The following is a 27,573-nucleotide window of genomic DNA, read 5'->3' on the forward strand; positions in this document are numbered from 1 at the left end:
GTGTGTTGTTAGATTAGTCTGGTATCTTACTGCAGAGATGAGACTAAAACCAAGACATTGTCTCTACTTCCCTTTAATCAGTATCTCTGAACTGCTGGTTTTGTTAACACGCATATACAATACTTGTTCTTCAGATTTTAGCATGTTTCTCAACTGAGACTTTACCTCCATATAGTCTGAGTCACTAGAGTGGAATAGTCCTGCTGAATTGGCATATTTTGCAGAAGATTACCATGGAAGCTGCAATGATGAAAAGCTAGGAGTATAACCATCACCACCCCATGCCTGAAGCACCTATTTTTGAGATCATTCTGATGAATTAGAGGAAAAAGAAACTACTGGATTTAGAGGCTAGTACTAAGTATTGGGAGATACTAGTCCTTGCTCTACTGGGACAAAAAGTCCATTTTTTTGAACCTCAGTTTTCTTATACAATAATGGAAATGCTGACAGTGGTACTGTCAATTGAATGAGGGTAATACTTAAATAAAAAATGAAGCAATGATGTTATCTTCCTTTTCTTGCCAAGTCAGTCTGATCATTCCATAGAAAACTCAGGGTTTGGAATCATAGAAAGTGGTCCCATGAAATTTATTTTAGGTTATGAGGTATTATAGTCAAGATACTGAGCTGAAAACAGTTGGTAAATAAAAGTTGGTAATGCTTACCATTTGACAAGCACTTTACATGTTATTTTTACCCTAATCTTCACAATAACCCTATGAAGCCAGGAACGCTTTTAACTGTTTAGCAGATAAAATTAGAATTAAGTTGATTCCAATTAGCATAATGGGTCATACATCTGAAAAATGTCCCATTCTGTTTTTGAACCAAGTCTTAACTACAGAACTTAACAACTAAGTCTTGCTATTTGTCCTGCACCAGTAATACTGATAAAACACATTTTAGTATCATTGCAGATTGTGGGTCTCAGACACTGGGCCTTTGCCCTGCTCCTTCTCCTTATCTTCCATGTTCCCTTGATTGCTGCAGCTGTTGCAGCTTGGTTCAAGTACCAAAGGAAGCTGGTTAAAAACCAGAAGTCAGCCAAGCACTGATGGCTCACACCTGTAATTCTAGCTACCCAGGAGGCTGAGAGCTGAGGATCGTGGTTCAAAGCCAAACTGTGGTTCATTGTGCTTAGCATCATCTTATATGGTCCTATGTACATAGCTTTTGACCTTTTTTGCTTGTCTGGTAAGATTACTATTGCAATAAGGGAAACCATGGGACCTATGTTTCTTTGGGGCTTAATATAATTTTTTCCATCTTTCCATTTCCTAACAAATGGGGTGGTGGTATTCTGATGGAGGCAAAGACTTCCATTGTGTGTGTGTGTGTGTGTGTGTGTGTGTGTGTGATCACATTTTCTTGATCCATTCATCTACTGAGGGATATCCAGGCTTGTTCCATATCTTAGTTATGGTGAATAATGCTGCAGTAAACATAGTTGTGCTGGTAGTTTAGTATAGCCTTGTCTGTGACCATTTGGGTAAACACCCAAAAGTGGGATTGCTGGGTCACAGGGGAGCTTTATGTATGGTCATTTGAGGAACCTCCATACTGCATTCCAGAGTGGTTGTACAAGTTTTTAATGTACTATGTGATTTTTTTTCCTTTTATATGTTCTTCCCCCTATGGTATAACTCCTGTTGTCACTGTATTTGATTCTGGTGCCTTGCATCTTGTATATACATTTTTTTAATTTGGGGAGGGAAAGGGAAATAAAATGCTGAAACAAGGATACAGGTTGACCCATTGTAACAATGAGACATATAAAAGACACTATGTTGAAAACGAACCTTACAACTTGGTGGGGGGGGAGGGTAGAGTTGGGGAGATGGGGAAGGAAGGGATGATAGGGGAAAAACAAAGGAGGGGGTAACAATGCTTGATAGGAAATGTACTTATTACCTTGCTCATGTTACTGTAACCCCTCTGTACAGTATCTTTATAAATTAAAAAAAAATTTTAAGCCAGCTTGGGTAGAAGAGTCCCTGTGAGACTCTCATCTCCAATTAACCACTCAAAAACAAAGTGGAGCTGTGGCTCAAAGTGGTAGAGTGCTAACCTTGAGCACAAAGAGGCTCAGGGACAGCACCCAGGCCCTGAGTTCAAGCCCCACAACCAACAAGAAACCAGGAAGTTAGTGACACCAGTCCTCCTCTGGTTTTTAATGTTGCTGTAGTTACAGAAATTAAAGAAAAATGCATTTAATCTGGGGAACATGTCTGCATACATTTGTTCCTTTAGCTGACTTGTTGACTTAGAAAGGTAATTTTAATTTAAAAAAAAATATTGTAGTGCTTAGATTGAACCCAGGGGCTTGTATGTGCTAGGCAAGGCTCTACCACTGAACTACATCCCTAGTCCCACAAATGTAATTTTTAAATTGTAACATAATCTGTCCATTTTAGGGAAAGAAGACAATGAAAGGTGTGAAATCACCTGGATCGTGATGCACAGCACTACAAAAAAAAAAAAAAAAAAGGCCGTAATGTTAAGTCATTATTTCTGCATGGTAAGGCTTTGCATGGTTACACTGGGGTGGGGTGGGGGGTGAGAGGGTGTCGGGAGTGTTAATTGGAGATAAAAGGTTCATAGACTTTATTGTCCCACCTGGCTTCAAATCATGATCCTCAGATCTCACCACTGATCCTCACTGATGGCCACTATGCTTACATTTTGTAAATGGCTTTTTTGGATGATGTTCAGTGAGTAATAAGTAAAGACAAAGGAGAGAAACAGGGTAAAAAGACACACACACGCATTGTATACTCAGTAGTCCCAGAAAGACAGCCACTGTGAATGGCATGACAGCATCAGGGGAGGGAGCCTTGCAGAGCAGGTGGGAACCAGAGGTTTAGAGTTAAGACCTATGTGCATATGCCTTGGGGGCAGAGTGAACTACATAAAAAAGGTATGAAAGGAATTCACAGGTGAATGTCTATGCTTCTAGGTGATGAGAAGGAAAGGAGTTCTTGTCCTGCTGGATATGATACTGAAGCAGCAGGAAAATAGGGTTTAATTTTTGTTTGCGATAGTACTAGGGTTTGAGCCTCCTGCTTGCTAGGCAGGTATTCTACCAATTAAGGCATACATGCCTATCCCATTTTGCTTTTATTTTTCAGAGATCTTCCATATTTGCCTGGGGTATCTTTGGCATACAGTCATGGTTTATTGGTTGAGATGAGGTCTCAAATATCTTTTTGCTTAGGCTGGTAAAAACTGAACCATAACCTCCAGATATCCATCTCCCAAATAGCTGGGGTTATAGGCAGAAGCCACCATGCTTAGAAGGTTGTTTTTTTTTTTTCACTTTGAAATCTTACTAACCAGATCTTTATTTCCTTTTTTTAAATGTACTCTTTGGCCAACAGTTTATTTACACCACTGAATTAAGAATTATATCTTGGCTTTAAATGTTAACAGCAGGGCTTAGCATGTACAAGGCCTTAAGTTCCATCTCCAAATCCCCCAGAGAAAACCATTGACAGTGTTTATGGAGCTTTTATGTCTTCTTTTAGGCTGTACACAGAAGATGAAAGACACTTTATGTTGGGCTTTTGAATGTGATCCACTCATAGTTTCATAGTTTTTCTTTGCCATATTTAAACTCTTTACTGTTGCATGTTTAAATGTATTATTTTTAGTGCTACTGGATTAGTAAATATTTTAAGATTTTATTTTCTTCCTAATATCTGTATCTTACAATTCTAGGTTGCTTCAGTGTCATTGAGATAAAGAGATGTAGGGGGCTGGGAAGGTGGCTCAGTGGTAGAGCGCTTGCCTTGCATGCATGAGGCCCTGGGTTCAATTCCTCAACACCACATAAACAGAAAATGCCAGAAGTCGCCCTGTGGCTCAAGTGGTAGAACAGTACCCTTGGAGCTGAAGAGCTGAGGGACAGTGCCCAGGCCCCAGAGTTCAGGACCATGACCGACACACACACACACACACACACACATGCACGCACACACGCACGCACACACACAGTCTAATGGATATAATAAAAAATTGGTATGTTAAAAAGAGATGTAGGGCTCTGCCGTTATGGAAGACAGAAATAACTAGATCACTTTGGTTCTCTACTTTTTATTCCTGCTTTCAACAACTCAGGATGAATACTAATGGCTGTTCTTCAATGGCTATTCAAAACTTGGAATTTTTACATCTGATAGCTGTGTTTGTTACCAGAAGTGTTTATAGAGAATACACATTCTTCATCTCACATCCAGTCCTCTTCTGTATTTGCTTCACAAGGATAGCAACTACTATGGTTTTTCTTTCATTCTCAAGTGTCTTTGTCAGTTTCATTTACTTTCTCACTATTGTGGCCCTGAGGTAAAACCCAAGTTTTAAAATAGGGAAACAATAATGAATTATTGTTGAATTATCTATTGATTAACAAAACACTTTAGGAAACAAACTGTTTAATGCCATCTTGCAATCTTTATTTATAAATAAGGCTCAGAAAAATAGAGCACATTTAATCTTTTTTTTTGTTTTAATGCTCTAAGCCCTCATATTTCTAGGTGATCTATAAATACAGGTATTTGAAATATGCACAGCTGAATTACACTTTTATTACATTGTGCAAATACTAAAACCTATTTTATTGAAGTAGTTTGTTTCTAATTTTATCAGAGCTATGTTCTACAGTTGCAAAACAAAGACTTCAAAAAGTAACAAACTACACTGATCTTACGCCCTGGTATTCCGCCTCTCCTCTAGAGGCAGTTATAGAGACAGAGTAGGCAGATTCGTTCTGCTGGGGCTTTTCTAATCATCAGTGCTTTTTTATCTGGTATAAAATAAGGTACAAGATCAATGTCTTCCCCCCCATTGAATATAAAAGGTATCTATTTTTGAAAGAGATATTCTCATTCTACTCTTTGTTCAGGATAATTAATCTCTTAATGGATGCTCTGGAGATAGGTAGCAGCTGGTTATTGCTCATCTGTTGCTCCTGCTGAACTGTGCTTGCCTTCATGATTATAGGCAGGAAGGCAAGCACTATATTAATCAGTGTTGGTTTACTACAGCAAAAGGTCTCTTTCTGACCATCAAATTATTTTTTGACCTCGAATTACTAACTCTGAGAAAACAGGAATAATTATTCATTTAATAACAATTATTGGTATGCTTGTCAAAAATGCAGTTGTTGGAATTGAAATGATAACATATATTGTGTTGAAAGATGAAACTAAGAATTGAATTAAGAAAAAAATCTTGTGTGCATTTCAATTTGGGAAATTGAGGGTGTTATTCCTGCCCATTCATAGTCTGGATTCAAGCTTGTAGCCCGCAAGGCCCACTATTCATTAAAGTATCTTTGTTTATACCTGATAACAAGTATGAACATGTATGTAAGGGACAATATTCAAATGTCTGTGAACTAAAGTATTTCAAAGAATCCTACTGCCAAGAAAAATGGAACAAAAACAAGATGTAAGCTTGGAATTTTTTAAAACAAAGTTGAGAGCACTAGAATCACTGAAGGCATAGAATTTAGATTGTGGTTGATAATCATAATCTAGGTAAAAATCTTGGCAGAACAATGACAATTTTGCAGACTGGAAATTTTTTTCACTGAATAAGAAAGACAATTGTTTCTGAAAAAACAGCATCTCATAAAAAACAAAAATAGGAATAATATTGTAAAAGATATTAAGGGAAGACTTTATAACCTTTCCTATGTTTCCAGCCCTCAAATAAGATCTTTCCATCCTGTGCCATACTTGACCATAGTGGTGTATTTTCTGGAAAGCACATGGCAGTTAACATTGTGGTTAGGCCAGACTGCAACAGATTTTACCTACTGTACTGCAGTTCAGTGGCATTACAAATAAGTAAGCCAGTTTTGAACTAGGACTACATGAAAATTTTGTGAACAAAACTTTGTTTTCTTATGGAATTACAATGGACTAGATGACAAACTAACACTTGGAATATTGCCTCACAACTAAAATAGAAAAAATAGACAGGAATCGAGTGGCTAGTACTGCTATACGAGCTGCTATACTTAGCAGCTGTTTTTTTTTAATCACTGTTCACTAATTTCTGTTAAATAGCCTTCCCTCCAAAACTTAGGCTTTAAACCCTGCAAGGGTAACAGCTTTTGCTTAATAATCAAAGAGTTTCAAATGTCACCCACAAAAATAGAAAAGCAGAAAAATTAAACACCTCCTTATGAGTCATTTAGGGTTTTCTCTGTGTGAAAATATTCTAGCTAAATCATATCAAGAAATAAGGGATTAAGCATACAAATCTGTGGAAGAAAGAGGTGTCTAGCATTTGTCTTCTGGAATTAAGACGGAAATTTCCTGGCAATTCCAGATGGGGAATGTTTTCCACTCATTTCAGGAATAATGTGAATGTTGCATTTCATTGAAGCCATGTGTGATAGCCTGGAAATACTTGGAAAATGTCTTGAATGTTGTTACAAATTGTGTTTTATAAAATGGGAAGATAATTTTTCCCATTTCTATGGAAGATAGGTGTGCAAATTAATCGCTGCTACTTACCCCGTTTAATAATGGCATTAAGGGTGTCCATGATTTCTGTGTGAATGAAAGGTAACATTACAGCTTCATTATATTACATTTTAGCTTCCACATGGAGAGGAACAAGTACAGTTTCTCTGATTTCATTAAAGCAAATTGAGTCCTCTTATTCTATCTTTCCAACCAAAGACAAAGCTGGCTAATGCTATTTTCCACAACAGACTCCCCGACCCTGTTTTATCTAAAAACACCCCCCAAACCACACCCAGTGTACATGCTGTCCTTACCACATACAGAATTCTTAGTCAGCAAGGTCATGAATATAAAATGCTTCTCAAAGAAATAAGCTCAACTTCTTATTGACAGAATTATTCCTAACTATTATTTAGACCTAAATTTGGCATCTAAATATTGCAGACTCAGTTATTTTAAAAATTTTCCACCTAGTATCAGCATCTACAAATCCAAACATATATGTAATCTATTCATATGTGGTCCTTACCATCTGATTACAGGTACTGGCTGACAGGTATTATAGTCGCAAATATCATGGTTTCAGGTGTGGTTTACAATAGAACCTCCTTTCCACAAAGGCAGTATGTTGTAAAATTGATGTCTCAAGACCCCTGAAATGAACATCAGTCATGCATTAAGAAGTTCATCATCTGAATGTCCAATGGCATCTGGGTTTGAAAGTGGGTCCAGGTCTGCAAATAGATTGAACCAGGCTGACATGTCTTGGTTACCATTGTTGGGGGCTATTAAAAAGAAAAACACATTGAAGAGTTTCAGTGTTTTGAAGTCATATTTTGTATCACTTTTATGATTTTGAAAAAGATACTTCTTTTTATTAAAAAATTGATGACCATTATATCTACTTAACAGCTGATGCAGACACATTGTGCTTTGCTGAAGCTCCCGCAGTGAAGTAATTACATGCTGCTCTGAGAAAGGTAAGCAATAGTCATCTTAGAAACATTTAATTTTAAGGTAAATTATAGGATATCAGGTAAAATTTAAAACTAAAATAACTTGTTAACTCAGCATTTGTTGATTTTTATGGTGAAAGTATTACAAAAGTATCACATATAGGAAAAACATCCTCCTAATCCTACCATATTAACGTACATTTTCATTTGAATTTACAGTTGTTTTATTTGTTTTCTATATACTCTAGTTTTTGCTTTTGTGCTGGTGGTAAGTTTTGAACTAAAGGCTTAGGTGCTGCCCCATACCCTTTTCTCTGAAGGCTGGTACTCTATCACTGGAGCTACAGCTTCACTTCCAGCCTTTTGCCAGTTAATTGGAGAAAGTCTCATGGACTTTCCTGCACAGTCTGGCTTCAGGGCATTATGCTCAGATCTCACCTACTGAGTAGCTAGGATCACAGGCATGAGCCACTGGCACTCAGCTACAAGATTTTCATAACATACTAACTTACAGAATGCTTATATCTTAGAATCTCCTCCTTCCCTTCCTGCATGCATTTATGTATGTATGCATTTACTTAGTTTAATTTAATTAATTTTGTTGGGGTTTTTTTGTCTGTCATGGGCTTTGAACTCTGGGCTTGGATACTGTCCTTGCACTCTTCAGCTCAAGGCGAGAGCGTTCTACCGCTTGAGCCACAGCGCCACTTCTGGTTTTCTAGGGGTTTATTGGAGATAAGAGTCTTACGGACTTTCCTGCCTGCGATCCTCAGATCTCAGCCTCCTGAGTAGCTAGGATTACAGGCGTGAGCCACCAGTGCCCGGCTAATTTAGTTTTTGAGACAAAGTCTCACTGTATAACTCAGTCTAGGCTCAAACTTGTAATTCTCTTGTTTGAGTATCCTCAGTACTGGGATTTACAGATACGTACCACTACTCCCATATCACAACTTCTTCCTCATCAAATCCTTCTCATCTTCTGTAGAAAATGGAAATTTTTATGCATAAGTAGCCTTCAAGTTTTACTGTTGCAGATACTGGGCTGGGAATAACAAATCTGAACAGACTGTAGGTCATATAAGGCCAGGTTGTTGAAAGCCAAATGGTTCAACATCAGAGCTGAAAATCCAGAGGATCAGGGTAAAAGGCAGTCCACTCCAGAATCAAGTCAGCCCTCTGTGACATACTTGGTTCATACTTGCCATAGACCAGAGAAGGCTTGGATTTGGGCACTAAACCTTAAATCCGGGCAGAGTAAAAGTCTCCTGTTGGTTTGTGTCCAGATCCACTTTAGAGCACGCTGATGTAGTGTCAGTACCTGCACTATGATACATGCTACAGCTTTGAGTCATCGACACAATGAATTAGTTTTATTTTTGTTTTTGTTTTATTTGGGGTCTGGTCGTGGGCCTGAACTCTGAGCCTGGGCACTGCCCCTCAGCTCTTCAGCTCAAGGCTAGCGCTCTACCACTTGAGCCACAGCGCCACTTCTGGCTTTTTTCTTTTTGCTTATGTGGTGCTGAGGAATTGAACCCAGGGCCTCAAGCATGCAAGGCAAGTGCTTTACCACTGAGCCACCTTCCCAGCCCCCAATTAGTTTTAAATCATTAACTATTTCAACTATTATTAACATGCTCAGAATTATTCATGTATCTTTATGCTGAGAGCTAACTTTTCCAAACACTTGTTTTCCTCCCCAGATCAGCCTCTATGATTATAGGTAAAGTAGCATCTTTCTCAGTACGTCTGCTTTTTTGTTTGCTATAGTTTGGAACTTGACTGTCCCTCAAAAGCCCTATGTTAAAGGATAGGTCCACAGCCTGTTGCTGTTAAGAGGGGATAGAACCTATAGTAGGCAGACCCTAGTGAAAGGAAGTCAGATAAATCTGAAGGTCCAGGAAGCTTAGCCCCTTGCTATTGCTCTTTGCTTCCTGGTTGCCAGGAAGTGAACGGACTTCTTTACCATAATGCAGCATGATGTATTTTACTGCCCAGATTATAGTTTCTATTTAAATAGATAAGGACGAACTCAGGTTTAAAAAAGAAAAATAGTCTGAGTTCTTGAGGGTTGACTATATTCTGAATCAGCAGTGTGAAGCTGTGATTTGCTTGTGATTCCATCTTTAACCTCAAAGCACTGGAAAAGTAGGATTCCAAGAATGAGTATGTACTGATAGAAAATCAATGAATACATCCATAGGGGAACAAGGGAGAATGTTTTTAAGAATGTTCACAAATGTACAGAGACTGTGAAAATAAAAATTACAGTGAAGGAAGAAGACACAGCTCAGTGGTGGACTGCTAGGCAGCGTGTGCACGGTGCTAAGTTTAGTCTCCAGGACAGAGAGAGAGGAAGACAAGTGGAAAAGGAGAGAATCAGAGCGAGGAAGATGGATGTAGAGCTAGAGATATTGAGATTGGAGAAAAAGAGGAAAGAAGCCCAAACTCAGCAACACAGTAATAAGTATTTCATGAAAAATGATCAAAGAGCCAGGTGTGATGGAACACAGCACTCATCACCTGGGACTGAGGCAGGAACACGTGGAGGTTGAGGCCAGCTTAGGCTACATCCAAAGATTCCTATCTCCAAAGAAAAACTAGGTGTTATCAGTAAATGCCAAATTAATTGGCAAAACTTTGATAGGAAAAAGCCAGTTAGGACACATATGGTGACCCACAATATAATCCCAACTACTCACGAGGCAAGAGAGTGGGTGGACCGTAATTTAAAGTCAGACTGGGCAAAAAGTGACACCGTGTTTCAGCAAAACAAGCTGTGCATTCATCCTAGCTAGGAGGGAGGTATAGGTAGGAGGATCTTGGGTCACAGGCCCAGCCCACACAGAAATGCAAAACATAAACAGAAATGGGGGTGGAGGGAATGGTGGGCATGGCTCAAGCTAACCAACATTAAGGCTCTGAATTCAAAACCCTAATACTACTACAAAAGAAGCTATGTACAGAGTTTCAGAATATTTCCCATGAGACCACTGTTAGCCAACAAAAGGAAAAAAAGTAGACATTTTTGTAGTGGAAAAATGTAGCAGATAACCACCTTAAGCTAGTGGTGAAAGTTACTGTTACCAGCAATGGGACAAAACAGACATCACACACCTGATAAGATTAAGATGGTACAGCACCATTCCTGTGCTGCTAGTTCTGCCAAAATGAGCAACCTGCATTTAATTATGAAAAAATCAGATAAACCCTACTGAAGGACAGTCTTCAAAATAAGTGACCTGCTGCACAGTGAAAAACATTCAAGGTTATTTAAAAAAGATTAAGGATTACTTAGAGACTACAGAGACTTGCCAGCTCAATTCTGGTTTGGTTCCTAGATTGGGAAAAATGAAAACTAAGCTGTTTTTCTCCTCTGGCATAAAACACATCAGTGGAACAGTGACCAAAACTGAGTAAGATTTGTACTCAAACTGTGTGTGGTCCTATGGCAGCTAATTTTCTGACCTTGATCATTATGTAACATAATCATACAATGATCAAAACCTTGTTTTCAGGAAGCTGATACTGAAGTATCTAGTGTTAAATAGGAATTATGTATATGATATGAACATTCAATTAGAAGATACACAGAATATAAAGCAAACAGTAATGTTTGGTGATCATGGTTACCAAATATGGTAACATTTTAAGAAGTCAACATGTGGAGCACAGGGGAAAACGATTAATGTTGTAGGCTTTTTGTAGAGCTTCTATAGGCCAATATAAGAGCAGTTTGAATACTGGACAGAATATATATATATATATATATATATATATATATATATATGAAAGCACTAACAGAGAGGAATCTATTCTGACAAAATAACTGGAGCAGAAAGGAAGTCTCCTGTTTATAGCAGAGTATTGACAGCCAATGGAGGGAATATTTCCTATCTCAGTAAGGCTGTTTGAAAATCATGATCTATAAAACAACCAGATGTGGTATATGTATTTTTTTGGTGCCAGTCCTCAGGCCTTGGGCGCTGTCCCTGAACTTTTTTGCTCAAGGCTAGTGCTCTACCACTTGAGCCACAGCTCCACTTCTAGCTTTTGTGGTTGTTGCTTCTTGAAGACAAGACTCTCATAGATTTTCCTGCTCTCAGGATGGCTTTGATCCTCAGATCTCAGTCTCCTGAGTTGCTATGATCACAGGCATGACCTACCAGTGCCCAGCTTATTTGGCTGTGTGTGTATGTGTGTATGTTGGTCCTAGGGCTTTACCTCAGGGACTGGGCACTTTTCCTTAGCTTTTTTGCTTAAGGCTGGTGCTCTACCACTTGAGCTACAGCTCTACTTCTGGCTGTTCTGGTGCTTAATTAGAGAAGAGTCTCATGGACTTTCCTGCCTAGGCTGGCTTTGAGCTGCAATCCTCAGCATCTTGAGTAGCTAGAATTACAGGACTGAGCCAACAGCATCCAACTAAATATTCAAGCCTTTTAAAGGAAAATCTGCCACATGCTACCAAATGAATGAACATTGAAGACACTATGCTCAATGAAATGCCCTGTCACCAGAAAAAAAATTGTACTAGTCTATTTATATAAAATAATCAAACTTAGAGAAACAAAGTATAATGATGGAGGGGTATGGTGAGTCACACCCATAGCCCCAGCACTCAAATGGCTGAGACAGGAGAACCATGAGTTTGAGACCAGCATGGTGAGACCTTATCTCAAAAGGAAAGAATGATGGTTACTAGGGGTTTAAGGAGAGGGAAAGGGGGAGTTGTTAATGGGCATAGGGTTTTGGATTTTCAAGATGAAAAACATTCCAACGATCTATTTCACAGCTATGTGAACACAAACTTTTGAACAGGTAATGTTAAAACTAGCTATGTGGTAGAGCCAGTGTTTAGTATACGTAAGGCCCTGGGTTAAATCTTTACATCCCCAACCGATTAGGATGGTATCTTAATTACTTGAATATGTTCTTTGTTAACAGGCTTCCTGTAATCAAAAAGCATCTGACCCAGGGTTTTATCTCAGTGATAGAGAACTTGCCTAACAGGCACAAGGCCCTTAAAAAGGGCCTAAAAAGAGTTGGGGGGCCCCCTATACCAAATTATATATCCACTAGACAGATCTTAACACAAAATGCAACATCCTGCTCTATGACAATTCAGTTTTTCTTCTCTGCTTTCTATAAGAATAGCCAGGTAGAATTTTCCTTTTTTTTTTTTTCTTCCTGTGCTAGTTCTGGGGCTTGAACCCTGGGCCTACATGCTGTCTCTGAGCAATTTTTTTTTTGGGGGGGTCCGGTAGTGGGACCTGAACTCTGGGCCTGGGTGCTGTCCCTCAGCTCTTCAGCTCAACTTGAGCCACAGCACCACTTCCGGCTTTTTTCTTTTTGCTTATGTGGTACTGAGGAATCGAACCCAGGCCCTCAGGCATGCAAGGCAAGCACTCTACCACTAAGCCACTTTCCCAGCCCATGGCTCTAAGCAATTTTGATCAAGGCTCACACTTTACCAAGTAAGCCACAGCTCCACTTCTGGCTTTTTGGGTGCTTAATTGGAGATGAGAGTCTCCTGGACTTTACTATCTGGGCTGGCTTCAAATCAAGATGTTCAGATCTCAGCCTCCTCAATAGCTAGGGTTACAGGTGTGAGCCACTAACACCTGGAAAATTTTCCTTTTAACACACACTACCACCAGCACCCAGCTCAACTGATTCTTAATGCAATGGAAAAGAAGTAACTTACATCGTGTTAATTTTTTTGGACTCTGTGAAGGCACTGGTAGGTTATCAGTGTGCTCTGATTCCTCTTGGGAGGCCCAGTCTGGAGGGAAGGGAGAAAAGAATTTTGTTAATTAAGTAGGGTACAGGAAAAAGCATCAAAAAAAGAAAACATAAAAATAGCTAAGTCCTCTGGTCTGTGATAGGCTAAGATTTTATAGTAAAATAGGATAAAAAACTAAAAACTATCTTGGCACCACTGATACAAGCATGTAATCCCAGTTACTTGACAGAATCACTATTCAAGGCAACTGAGCAGAAAAGTTCATGAAACCCCTTCTTAACCAGGAACTGACTTGATGGCAACACCTGTTATCTTAACTGTAACAAGAAGCCTAAAATTAGGTACATCACAGCTCAGGCACATGTCTTGGTAAGAAGCAGGACCACTGAAAAAAGCAAACAACAACAACAACAAAACCAAACAGGGCTGGGAGCCTGGCTCCCAGGTATATAGCCTGCCTTTTGAGAGTGAGGCCCTGAGTTGAAATCCCCGCTCCCTTCTCCTCCCCCCCCCCATGAAAGGGGGGAAAAACATCTGGAATTAGGTATTTAACCAATCATCTAATTTTAGTACCAGATAGTGTTGGTTGGAAATCCTTATAGTTTTCAAAGTCATTTTGAAAAATATTAAAGAAAGACTTCAATTCCAAATGGTGTATCCACAAATCTTAACACAAAATGAAGCAGATTAGTGTCCAGAACTGGGTATATTTTGATAATTCACAGTTTTTCTTCACTGTGAAGAGTTAAGAACCCGTAAAAATACTCATAATGCAATATATATTTAATATTTATATAGTTAACAAATATTAACATTTAATAATATAAATAACAAATATGTAAGTATATAATATTTAGACTATGCCTCACATACATGATATACATTATATATAATTTTTAAGAAAATTGAAAATGGCTGGGCACCAGTGGCTCACTCCTATAATCCTAGCTACTCAGGAGGCTGAGATCTGAGGATAATGCTTCAAAGCCAGCCCAGGCAGAAAAGTCCATGAGACTCTGATCTCCAATAAACCACCAGAAAACCGGAAGTGGCGCTGTGGCTGAAGAGGTAGAGTGCTAGCCTTGAGCTGAAGAGCACAGGGACAGCGCCCAGGCCCAGAGTTCAAGCCCCACGACCGACCGACAAAAAAAAAAAAAGAAAGAAAAGAAAATTGAAAATGGAGAAGGTAGATCATCTAGCTAGCTAGCATGAAGCCCTGAGTTCAGACTCCAGTACCTTCAGAATACACACACACATATACACGCGCGTGCACGCGTGCACATGCACACACACATAGATAGCATGCTATATTTTGACTGTCCCCCTTCAAACTTATATTGAAATATGGTTGTCATGATGGTATGAAGAACCTTAAAGGCAAGTCCTGAGGACTTTGGCCTTTGTGAATGGATTACTGCCATTATCCTGGAAGGATTAGTAGTCACAGGGTGTGTTCTGGATAGAAAGGGTAAATCTGGCCCCATCTTGTCTTAAGCACTCACTTGAGCCCTGAGATGATGTGCTACATTCTGGTATTATGCCCTTAGACTTTTCAGCCTTCAGAACTGCCAGCAGAACCTATTTATAAATACCCAATCTTATGGTACATTACATAAAGTAGACTAAGACCTTGAGGTTTCTAAAACATTTGTCTTTTTACTCTTAAGGTAGCTAGCTCGCTGTCCAGCCTCATTAGCAGGAGAAAAGAAAGTGGACATAAGAATAGTGAAATGGAGCAGGGCACTGGTGGTTATATCTATAATCTTAGTTACTCAAGAGACTGAGGTATGGGGATTATGGTTCAAAGCCAGCGTGGGCAGGAAAGTCTGTGAGACTCTTGTTTCCAATTAATCACCAGAAAGCTGGAACTAGAGCAGTGGCTAAAAGTGGTAGAATGTAGCTTCGAGTGAAAGAGCTCAGAGATAACACCCAAACTCTGAGTTCAAGACCCATGACTACCACCAACAACAAAAAATAGTGGAATCCTGCATGAGGTGCAGGGGAGCAGGTTCTGCTCCCTTTATTGTTTACACTGCCCCATGACCTCAGATGAGTCACATAAACACTGAGTTTTAACTTGTCTAGTAGATGGGAATATCTTGTTTGTTTTCAAGCTGGGACCAATTGTTTTCAGTAGTGAAAGTGATTGTTGATATTGTATCAACTAGAAGAAGAATCAAGCTGTGAGAGACTCGTAAAAATAGGGGGTAGAAGAGTTAGAACACATGATGGAAAAGCGATTGGTTTACAAATCATTAGACCTACCAGGCCATTGATGTGCCCGGAAAAACCCTGCCATAGGAAGGCACCACAGTTATCCTTAGATAGAGTGCTTCTGTGTCAAGTAATCCTGTCCATTCTTTTAGGCTAGTCAATAAACTCTTACCAAATGGTTATTTAACTGGTATTTTATTGAGGGAACTTCATGCTTCTGTCACAGAATATACAAGACAAATCCCTACAAATCATGCCCTTGTGATATAGCATAATATAGTATTTTAATGCAAAGTACAGCATGTTAAGATGCTGATACAGGTGTGAATGGTTTATTTTTTGAAGGTTTTTTTAAATAATAAAATCTGGGAGATGAGAGACCTGTTTAAGGGAAGATAAACTGACTACAGCTATAAAAACAGATACAAGTAACACACTTTGGAAGGCCATCTGTTAGTACTAAGAAGCAATTCAAGGACTGGCCATCATGGAGAAAGCTTTCATTGGGAATCCTGTGCTAAGGTTTACATCCATCCTCCATTACTGAACAGCAACAGAAAGGTGCCTCTAAGGGATCTGGAGATACTGAATGGGGTGACAGAAACAGCAAATATTCTGAAGGTAAGGTAGGAGATAAACATTGGAATGCAGGTTTTATCCTGAAACCATGTGTGCTTCAGTTTTTAAAAGCAGGGTGCTAACCTCAGAATCTGCTTCTTGGAGGAAGTGTGGAGGAGGAACTTGGAGCTAAAGACTTGTTAGGAGCTATATTGCAGCAAAACGAAGCCAAGGGAGGCTCTAAATGGCTCTAGTTGTGAAGCAGTTTCAGAAACAGAATAGACATGACTTGGTAACGAATATGGACATGAGGAGCAAAATGACTCCCAAGGTGCAGAGCTGGAAACAGGATAGTACACTGAGGTGGGTGTTCCTTCAGGAATACCTCTTCCCAGCTTGCCTCTGTGTCCTCCACTCCTGCTGTTTTACCCAGAAGGCTGCCTGGACCCAGCTACTCAAGCTGTCCCTTTTTCTTGTTAACGCTGAACTCACAGAATGAAAACACACCAAATTTTGTTTAATGAAAGAAATGGATCTCCTATTGGGAGGGTAACTTATCAGGTCAAGTATGGCAAACTAAACAACCTAGGAAAGAAAGTCAGTATCTAAGAGCATGTAAGTCTGGTGGAAATGGCAAGGAAACATAGGTCATTTCAGATTCCTTAACATATATCCAGTGTGATTAGATTTGGTATTTTTGCAGTTCATTGGTGGTGAGTGCTGATTTTATCCAGTTAAAAAAAAATCAACCTCCTTAAGCCGGGTACTGATGGCTCGCGCCTGCAATCCTAGCTACTCAAGAGGCTGAGATCTGAGGATCACAGTTCAAAGCCAGCATGGGCAGGAAAGTCCCTGAGACTCTTATTGCCAGCTAACCACTCAGAAAACCGGAAGTGGTGCTATGGCTCAAGTGGTAGAGTGCTTGCCTTGAGCTGAAGAGCTGAGGGACAGTGCCCAGAGTTCAAGCCCCAGGACCAACCAAAAAAGAAAAAAAGAAAAAAAATCAAGCTCCTTGTTGGTTCTAGCATCAACAAGCATACTATTTTTGTTTTCAAAGGTATAATGAGGCACGTGTGTACAAATGGTTGATAGATACTTACTGTTGAAAGCTCCAGCAGCATGAAGGCCAAGGTCAAAGAGTTGTGAGGGGAGGAATCCAGAGGAATGAGCAAGAGGCTCGGACCCCACAGAAGCCTCCTGGGGCGTGACACCAGCACTGGCGCTCCCACAAGAAGTCTGGCATTCTTGGGTAGATTCACTAGTGCTGGAACAAGCAGGGCTTAGAAGGCTATTCAGAAATGAGAATTCCTTCTCAAAATCTTCTCTTTCCAGTGAATCTGAAGGTACATCTTTTGCTGCTGCTGATTGAAAATAAAAGCAGAAAGGCTATTCTTTTTGAAGAAATGAGAGTAAGACACATGATAAATTAGTTTCATTGTTCTTTTACAGTACCAAAGAACTTTTACCAGCAAATAAATTGGTTGGAAGTTAATGTGACAATTATTCCTAAGTGGGCAAGATTTAGATCAAAATGGTCACATTTTCACAATGAGGATATAACAAAGGACAGTTATAAATATTTGAAATAATTAAGCTACCACCTATGTAAGGCAAATGGCAAAAGATGCATGGAGAAATAAGAACAGTAACACTATATACCATGTTTGGTAATATGTCATGTTTGTTTAATATACCATGTTTGGTAAAAAAGAAAAAAAGTGAAGGGGATAAAGATGATTAAAGAAAGATTTAAGAGCTTTGAGCAGCATAATTAATAAGGTATTTATCCTGAATATACATAACCTAATACTAGGAATGGACCTTACACATGTGGAAATCACTAAAATTCTTTATATTAGCATAAAAAATTTCACTGAATTTTTTTTTTTTTTTTTGCTGGCCTGGGTGATGTCCCTGAGCAATTTGTGCTCAAAGCTAGTGCTCTATCACTTGAGCCACAGCACCACTTCCTCAGTGAATTCTTTTTTTTTTTTTATTGTAAAGATACTATACAGAGGGTTACAGTTACATGAGTGAGGTAATGAGTACACTTCCTCTTGAACATTGTTACCCCCTCCATTGTTTTCCCTCTACCATCCCCTCCCTCCCTCCCTTCCCCGAGGTTCTTTTTTTTTTTTTTGATTGTGATTAAGTGATTACATAATTTCCGGAAATTCACAGTATTGTGGAATAATGATGCTCATTTAAAGTCACAAGTTCATTCTAACTTTCCTGGAGCAAATTGTCTATCACAGTCTGTAATATATAACGGTGCTCACATGTTATATACCATATATGTGATCAGCAGCATGGGGATATTTAGTGGTTCAACCAGATGAGTGGGAGTTCTTTGTTTCTTAAGTCCTGTTAGTTTTGTCATATCACCTAATATTTTGGATTTAGCATCCACTTATCAGGGAGCTCAGTGAATTCTTAAAGGAGAAAGATATATAATTGAATTCTTTGATTGGAATGCATGAAGGATGAAATGATTTAAAAATTAAACCAAAACACAAAGGCTCTTTCACCTTTCTGAAATACAAATATTTGATGGCATAATCTATGGGATACTTAAATAGCAGTGAACAGAGGAGGGCAACCTTTAATGTGTAAACAACAGGAATACAGCAAACCTAGATTACTGCACCACCTAGTGTTAAAATAGTAAAAAGTCCTAAAGTCACGACTGACAAAAAAAAAAAGATAATTTGATGTGTATAGAATGGACTTATAGAATTTTATTTATTATTATTAATGAATATTAGCAAAACCTTTTTTTAAAAGGTATGATAAACTTTTGGCAATTGAAAATGTGACCATTTCAAGATAACAAATCTACATCTTACCTGACTCTCTCCTGAAGCTTGCTTCTTCAGACAAACCTACCCTGAAGTGAAAGCAAGATAATGCATAGATTCTGGTTAAAATACATTTGGTGTTCATAGTCCCCAAAGAGTTTATATAGTTAAAAATGTAACTTAGAGCCCAGCATTGGTGGGCTCTGTAATCCTAGCTCCTTAGGAGGCTGAGAGTTACGGATCATGGTTTGAAGCCCTCCCATGAGACTCTTATCTCCAATTAATCACAGAGAAAGCCAGAAGTGGCACTGTGGCTCAAGTGGTAGAGGCTAGTCTTAAGCAAAAAGAGCCCAGGGACAAGCCCCCCTCCCCAAAAGGGGGAGGATATATAAAATATTTGTCTAGTAGATCTCCCAAAAATCTATCATTGGGAGAATTTCTTACTTTTATAGATCTATACAAACCAAAAAGTCTACCCATATTCAACATTTACTAAGTATCTCCATTGTAACAGCAGCATTTGTAGGCAGTGTGCTAAATGTAAGGTTGAATATCCCCAATTCAAAAGGCTCTGAGGGGCTGGGAAGGTGGCTCAGTGGTAGAGCACATGCTTTGCATGCCAGAGGCCCTGGGTTCAATTCATCAGCACCACATAAGCAAAAAGAAAAAATCCAGAAGTGGCGCTGTGGCTCAAGTGGTAGAGCGCTAGCCTTGAGCTGAAGAGCTGAGGGACAGCGCCCAGGTCCAGAGTTCAGGCCCCATGACTGGACCCAAAATAAAAACCAAACAAATCAAAAGGCTCTGAAATCTATAATGTTTCAAGCACTGACATGATACCAAAGGGGAAAAAAATCTACACCAAGAAACTTTGTTTCTTTTTTTTTTTTTTTTTTTTGTCGGTCGTGGGGCTTGAACTCTGGGCCTAGGCGCTGTCCCTCAGCTCTTCAGCTCAAAGCGAGTGCTCTACCACTTGAGCCACAGCACCACTTCCGGTTTTCTGGTGGTTTATTGGAGATAGGAGTCTCACAGTCTCTCCTGCTCAGCCTCCTGAGTAGCTAGCATTACAGGCGTGAGCCACCAGCGCCTGGCCGAAACTTTGTTTCTTGCACAAAATTATTACAGTATTGTACAGAATTACCTCAGGCTATGTGTATAGGATGTTTGTAAAACATAAGTGAATTTCATTTTAGACTTTGGTCCTATCCCCAAGATTACTCATTTATGTAGATGTGACTATTCCAGTTTTTTTTTAATCCAAAATCTGACACCTCTAACATAAAGGAAATTTAACTTGTACTACAATTTAGAGAATCAAAGCCATAGAATATGAAGTTTCATTTTCAAGCATTGAATGGTTTTACTTAACAACTAAATACAAGAACATCCCTGTAGAAGTGAGGCATTCTATTCTAAACTCATGTTTCTAAAAGAAGACATATTAGTTTAGAATATCATCAATCAATACTAATTTTGGAGATTTATAGCATCCATCTAATAGCTGATTTATAGCATCCATGTAATAACCAAAAGGTCAGGTAAAAAACTAAACAGATTTAGTCAAGGTTGTTTCTATTAGGCCTTTGAAGACATGTAAAAGCAATAGGATGTTGATTTTTAACAAATACTACAAGAAAAATCTATTAGACAAATAGATAGTTATGATTTGGGATAAAATTTCCAATGACAATATATGTATTTGGTTTTTAAATGACTGTATTGAAGAGGGGATGAAGTGCTTGGGAATCTGTTAGCTCAAAAAGTAGCTCTTGTAATGTTAAAGAATCGTGGAAAGATTTTGAAAAAATAACTTCTATGAGATATGAGAATCGAAAAAATAAACATTCCATTTTAGGTATGAATCAAAATGCCAATATATAGTTAAGGTTTAATTTATAACTAATACTTGATAATTGTTGGTCCTAGCTGGGCTCCAGTGGCACTCATACTTATAATTCTATCTATTCAGGAGTCTAAGACTTGTATTAATGCTAGTGCAAACTGAAAAAATCTCTCTGAGACTCCATTTCCAATTAGCAAAATGCAACACTGGAGGTCTGGCTCAAGTAGTAAAGTGCAAGGAAAAGAGCAAAGCTCAGAGCACAAGGCCCTTGGTTCAAGCCCCAGTACCAACACACACACCAACACACACACGCACACACACACACACACACACACACTGTTGATCCCAAAACATTTATATATTCCAGTTAGCCAATATTTTGATTTTGATTTCCCACAGAGAAAATGGGAAATGCTTTCTATTTAGGATCATTTTGGTCCTTATTTTTTAGTTTGTTATTTTAGTCAATTTAGTCAAAATGAGGATTAAGCAGCAGCTCTGGAAGGGAAACAAAGAAAATATGCAATAAAAGAGAAATAGGCAACATGTCATACATAGCGAGGTATGTAAACTTGTCAGGTAACCAGGCCTAGCTTCATCTGTGCGGTTTAGAGGTGGATTTGTAACAGCCGCTGACCCCTTTAGGCATGACCAGAGGTACTCCTGGCTCTTACTAGAAGGCTCAACCTTCCAAATGTCAGAATCTGGAATAATAACCCAAATTCATTTAGTACTCCTGTCACTCTTTACCTGCCATAGTAAAACTTGAATTAAAAAAACAACTCCAAAACAAATGTCTAAGGGTACTAGAAAAAATGACATGGAAGAAAGCATTCAATGCATCAGAGAAAAAATAATTCTACATGAAGTCACAAAATGATATCCAGGACTTGCACAGCATAGCTTCTGCCTGCTTACTTATTGAGGTTTTCAGTAAGAACATTGTCTTCTATTTGTCCTTCTTTGTGATCTTCAGTAAGCTTGCTTGGAGTGTCTTGTAATCTCTAAGGATAAAAAAATTCAATGTTAAATAGATGCAAAGACTCTGTTTCTCTCTTTGAAAACAAAATGAGAAATACATTGCTAAAGAACAATATAAAATAGGGATAATTTGGAACTATTCCCATGTGGGGAGTGTATGCTAATGTAGTTTATCCTGGTTGCCTGTAGGAACCACACATACTGTGATGTGGGCTAGTGACAGGTTGGTTAAACAATGTTCTGACAGGTCCACTTCAACTGTGTTGCAATGCTCCAAACATAGCTAAAGATTTTCAGCATCATTTCTGAGTAGACATTAGGCATAAAATTTGTCTAAATATACCAAGTGCTATTCAAGGAAGCATTTATTATAGAAATTAAAAAATAAGTTTACATAAAAATGTAAAAACCCAGTCTAATTCAAGGCATCTTTGGGGTTGAAAGATGTTATGTCAGAACCTGACCTTAGAAATCATCTCAGTGGCAAGGTATGAGCCTGTGGCTGATATGAATCCAGCAAGAATCTCAGATTGTGTGTGTGTATGTGTGTGTGTGTGTCAGTCGTGGGGCTTAAAATCTGGGCCTGGGTGCTGTCCCTCAGCTCTTCAGCTCAAAGTGAGCGCTCTACCACTTGCCATAGCACCACTTCTGGTTTTCTGGTGGTTAACTGTAGATAGTCTCATGGACTTTCCTGCCTGAGCTGGCTTTGGATTATGATCTTCAGATCTCAGCCTCCTGAGTAGCTAGGATTATAGGCGTGAATCACTGGTGCCCAGCCGTCAAAAAAAAAATTCTAAGCTTTACTGAAAACAGGGCAGAATGGTAAGATGAAAGGTACTGCAACATAGTCTATTAGAATTGAAGAAATGACTATCACATGAGTAAGGCAGTGCAAATGATGTGACTGAAGATATACAAGTTAAAAGCACTGCATTCCTGGCCAGAGGATACTCTGTTACAGAGAGAACTAATGAAGCATGTTTTTCTCTTTAGCTGTTATCAAACCTAAGTCGTGAGCTTAATTTTTATCATCAGCCATATCTGACAGATCAGTGTGAATACAGGAAATGTGTCTTACAGTTCTAAAACTGTCATGTAAGTAATCTGGCCATTGTTTAGAATAGCCAAGCATTCGGTCACATTTCCATAATGCATCTTGTACATTAAGGAGTTCTCAATTCGACATGTTAGTTCCATAGTCTTTTCTTATCTCTTTGAATTTTTATTTTCATTTTTCTCCACCTTACACATTACCTTCAACCTATTGCTGTACTCCCTTGTGTTTCAGTGTTGCTGCCATCATTTGGAACCACGGAAGTGCTAATCCATCTTATCAGACGGAGTGCAGAAAACATAGCCCAATTTTTTTTTATAAATTTCAAATTAAGCTTAGAAAAAAGTTTCAGTGTTATTACCCAAATGAAATGTTAACAAGGAACAAGAAAAATGTACCTTGAGAGCTACGAAATCATAGGGATGAAAGCCAGTACAGGCCTCATGGATTTGGGACATCATTCGAGCTGTTTTCTCCCAGAATCCAAGCAATGTTCTCTGTAGATAAAAAAGGTGACACTTCAGTTCTTCTTTCCTCCTTTGTTCAGTGCTGCATTTCCTTATTGATGCAGTAGAAGCAGCAAGAACTAAATTCAGTTGTTCAAGTTTGGAGAACCAGAAAGAGCTGTAAATCATAATTCTGAATAAAAAATAGTCCCTGTAGTCAAGTGAGTGGGCCTTGCCTGTAATCTAGCTACTCGGGAGGTTGAGATGGGGTTCAGGCAAACATCCTCAGTCAACTGCTGGGTATAGTGGGGGTGCAAATGCTATCCCAGCTACTATGGAAAGCATAAAAAAGGATTGTGGTCCAAACAGTAGGCTCACACAAAAAAGCAAGACTTTTGTCTCTATAACCAGTGCAAAAAGTGAGCTATCGACCTGTCTCAGTGGCAAAGGGTCTGCCTAGCACATTGAAGCCCTGAGTTTAAACACCAACATCTGTGTATTCATGTATGTGCACCCATCACCTATGCAGCTAAAAGAAAGCAAACCCAACCAAGTGCCAGTGGCTCATGCCTGCAATCCTAGATACTCATGAGGCTGAGATCTGAGGATCATGGTTTGAATCCAGCCCAGGCAGGAAAATCTGTAGAGATTCTTTATCTCCACTAAACTACCAAAAAATCTGGAAGTGAGGCTTTGGTTCAAGTGGTAGAGCACTAGCCTTGAGCAAAAGAAGCTCAGGAACAGCACCCAGGCCCTGAGTTCAAGCCCTAGGACCAGCACCAAAAAAACCCAACCAAACAACAACAACAAAAAACTTATAGACTGGAACACTTAAACAGTCTAAAAGAAAAGGTTAAAAGTATGGAAATACTAATTTCTATAGAAAGAGGAATAAATGTAAATGTATAATCTTCATGTTGGCAAGCATATGTAAACATCTTGTTATTGAAGAATAATAAGATGTTTATATATGCTTCCACTTGAGAGCACAAAAATGTACTCAAGAGGCTGGAAAGGTGGCTCAGTGGTAGAGCGCTTGCCTTGCATGCATGAGGCCCTGGGTTCGATTCCTCAGCACCACATAAGCAAAAAGAAAAAAGTTGGAAGTGGCGCTGTGGCTCAAGTGGTAGAGTGCTAGCCTTGAGCTGAAGGGCTGAAGGACAGCACCCAGGCCCAGAGTTCAGGCCCCATGACCAACCCCCCCCCCAAATGTACTCAAGTAATTGGCCATCTTCCTTGTTGTTTCAGGGTTCCTAGTCAAAGAGAGAGGTATGAGTAGAGAGAACAAAGGAGGACAGAATTATCAGCTGTTTGTGTAAGGAGTTATTCTACATGGATGGTCATCTGCTTTTATTTTCATGTACATCCCTTCTTGACTCCTGAATCCACAGTATTAGGTAAATTCCTTTAAAATAGCACAAAGAGCCATTTTATTATTTTCTTAAGCAAATACAGTTTGTGTTATCTTGCTATTTGTAAATACATGTTGAATTCAGTAGCTGCTATTTGTTAACTGCTAACTTACTCATTATAATTATTTCTGTATGGTTTGAGGTAATGTAAGCACAGGGAGGCTTCTGAGCTCAAGTGATGTAGGATGGTGACTGGGCAGAATGAAAAGAACCCATGACCTAGAATTAGAAAACAGGTTTTTAAGCCCCACATTGCCATTCACTTGAATTGTCATCTATAAAATGACAAGAAAAGTTTCCAACCTTTTCAAACCATTGTTTCTTTGCTTCAGATGAAACTATGTAGTTCAAACCAGAAGCTCAGCTCTCCAGTAAAAATCCAGGCTAATGGAACTTGAATTTGGCTTCCTCAGCATTTCTCTTTTCAAACCAGAGAGTTTCTAGGTCTCTCTCTCTCTCTCTCTCTCTCTCTCTCTTCTCCTTTCTATCTCCTCTCTCCTCTCTCTCTCTCTCTCTCTCTCTCTCTCTCTCGACACGAAGACTAACCTGACACTACAGGAATAGACAATCTCTGTAACGTCCTTTTAGTTTAGATTTTTATAATTGTCTATATGTGACAACCTTGACATGCCAATGAAAGGATTGTATGAGTTGTTTTCACCGTCTAGACAACTTTTAAAAAGGAATCTCACCACTCATCTTTACTGCAAGGGCATGCTGACCATGGAGGTTGGTACCTGGTAGGTAGTGAGGGAATGAGATAACATATTGCAGCGACTAGCTCCAAGTAAATCCACTTTCTGACAAACATCCATTTTTAACTTGTCAAAAGAACCTTTACTATTTCTCACTTGGATCTGTACCTGCAATCACAAAAATATTAATATTATTTTCAATAATACAGGTTTGGAATGAAGATTTCTAAACATATAAAATTGTAAAAGAATAACAATACTCTTTCTTTGTATCATTGATATAATCTATAATTAATAATGAAGATTTTGTCTATGCCTGATAATTGTAGGAGAGTCTTCCCAGGCTATCTGTAGGTTGAGAAAGTATGAGATCAGAGATGGACTCAAATCTATATTCCCAGTTACTTGGTATACAAAGAATGTGGTTTGAGGTTTGCTGGGACAAAAAGTAAGCCAGACTTTATTTCAATGAAATGAACTAGATGTGGTGGCCCATGCTTGTTATCAAAGCTAGGAAGGAGGCCATAGGAAGGAGCATTGACGTCCAGGCTAACCCAGGCCCCAAATACCAGTCTCTATTCAATAAAAATAACCAAAACCAAAAAGACATGTTTACCTACATGCTGCTGAGAGTAATCAATGACACCAAACACTTATACTAACTGGCATAAAGTATAGGCTCTCCATCAATGTCAAATATTAGGAGTTTTTATTATCGGGTCTGAGTTTATGAAATGAATGAATTCTAATATCCATGTACGTCAAATTTAGAGGATTACTTTTTTTAGGTTTGGGATTGAGCACAGGGTCTATCCCTCAGCCCTATGGGATATAATTTATAATGAGTAATTTATTAGCAAAGCACATGTCTATGCATATTTGCTTAGTAGGTTTGTAGTGAAATTGTATTGTAACAGAATGAAAATTTTGACAGTATTCACTTTTTTTTAGTATTAACTTTTTATATAACTTTTTACTTAAATTATATATTTTCCTTTGGTAGTAAGCTGTTTTCTTTCTGCAAAGAATTTCCACAAGTTCAGGTCAACATTCTTTAAAATGTGGTTAGATCTAATACGAGTGGGATTAAAAAAAAAAAAAAAGGAAAAGGTTGATTAAAAAAAAAAAGTTTTAAAAAAAGTGTGTTTGGAACTTGTGGCTCATGCCTGTAATCCTAGCTACCCAGGAAACTGAGATCTGATGATTGTGGTTTGAAGCTAGCCCAAGTAGGAAAGTCCATGAGACTCTCAAGACTCTAATAGACCACAAGACTCTAATAAAGCCAGAAGTAGTGCTGTGGCTCAGGTGGTAGAACACTAGCCTTGAACAAAAGTAGCTCAGTGCCCAGGCACTGAGTTCAAGCTCTAGGACAAGAGATAGAGATAGAGATGGGGGGGAGGTGGAAGGTGTGCCAAAATCTCCAAGCAAACAATAATTTATAGTAAAATATGTATTTTTAATATATGTGCTACCAAGGTGAACATTAAAATATCCATTTAAAAACGGCAGAGGCAGTTACATATGTCTGTAATCCCAGTACACGCCAAGAGGCAGAGGCAAAAGGATAGAGTTCTAGGCCAGCTGGGCTACCTAGCAAGACAATGGCTCAAAAAAAAGAGCTATTGTCTTGATTCTTCACTAAATTATTATGTATCAGTTCCATATTTTATGCATCAAGGAAAGGAAAAGAATATATTTTCTTACTTTTCTAAACTTCTCCATTTGTTTTAAGGTATCTGGATCCAGTTCCTGGGATACATCTTTCATCCACAGCAGAGCTCCTCTGTATTCTGTGCGTGCCTGTTCCATCCGATTGATTGTCATCAATGTGTCGGACACAGCCCTTTGACTAAATGTTGCTACTTCTTGCTTAAGTCGAGAGAGAGGAGTACACAAGGCCAATCTAATGGAAGAAAGGTAAAAATCAGAGGGTTGTACATCCCATAATTAAAACAAAAGTTCAAACCAATTATAAAAATATTTGCTCTAAAAATGAGCCTAGAAATATGAAATTATTGACGTATCTAAGGAGATGTAGAAAGTAAGTAAGGCTCATGTAGTCAACTTTGAATTATTATACTTTTTCCCTTTTATACCTTCTCCTTTTTTACTTTAGGAAATATATAATTTATAATTTTTGGAGCACTTTAGATGTTAATCCATGTACCTGACAGGCAGGTAAATCTGCCATTTAGAAAAAGAGTTCTTGGGGTGACAAAGGACTGCATTTATAAAGTATAATGTAGTTCATATAAGACCTTTCATTTGACAAGTTTAGAGAAATAAGTTTAGAAGAACAGGTAAGATGACAGAACTAATGAGCATGGAATTTTTAGCCTGTGAGGATGGGGACAAAAAAACCACACAAGCATGAAAAACATACATCAAACCTAACTCAGT

The 27,573-nt window shown here is 38.7% G+C and overlaps 1 protein-coding gene across 1 annotated transcript in view; it reads right to left on the bottom strand.

The window, feature by feature from the left end:
• Nucleotides 1-7,054: 7,054 nt before the first annotated feature.
• The window catches only part of Ica1l (islet cell autoantigen 1,69kDa-like), a 30,542-nt gene continuing 10,023 nt past the window's right edge, over nucleotides 7,055-27,573 (bottom strand). Inside the window, exons 4-11 of the mRNA XM_013010457.1 lie at nucleotides 26,878-27,076; nucleotides 25,216-25,341; nucleotides 23,019-23,117; nucleotides 21,504-21,589; nucleotides 18,794-18,834; nucleotides 17,048-17,308; nucleotides 13,137-13,214; nucleotides 7,055-7,213 (exon numbers count right to left, since the gene is read on the bottom strand). Of these exons, the coding sequence (XP_012865911.1) occupies nucleotides 7,149-7,213; nucleotides 13,137-13,214; nucleotides 17,048-17,308; nucleotides 18,794-18,834; nucleotides 21,504-21,589; nucleotides 23,019-23,117; nucleotides 25,216-25,341; nucleotides 26,878-27,076 (955 nt within the window). The 3' untranslated portion in view covers nucleotides 7,055-7,148. The remainder of the gene's footprint in view (nucleotides 7,214-13,136; nucleotides 13,215-17,047; nucleotides 17,309-18,793; nucleotides 18,835-21,503; nucleotides 21,590-23,018; nucleotides 23,118-25,215; nucleotides 25,342-26,877; nucleotides 27,077-27,573) is intronic.

Source organism: Dipodomys ordii, unplaced genomic scaffold, assembly GCF_000151885.1.
Source record: "Dipodomys ordii isolate 6190 unplaced genomic scaffold, Dord_2.0 Scaffold1, whole genome shotgun sequence".
Taxonomy (NCBI): Eukaryota; Metazoa; Chordata; class Mammalia; order Rodentia; family Heteromyidae; genus Dipodomys; species Dipodomys ordii.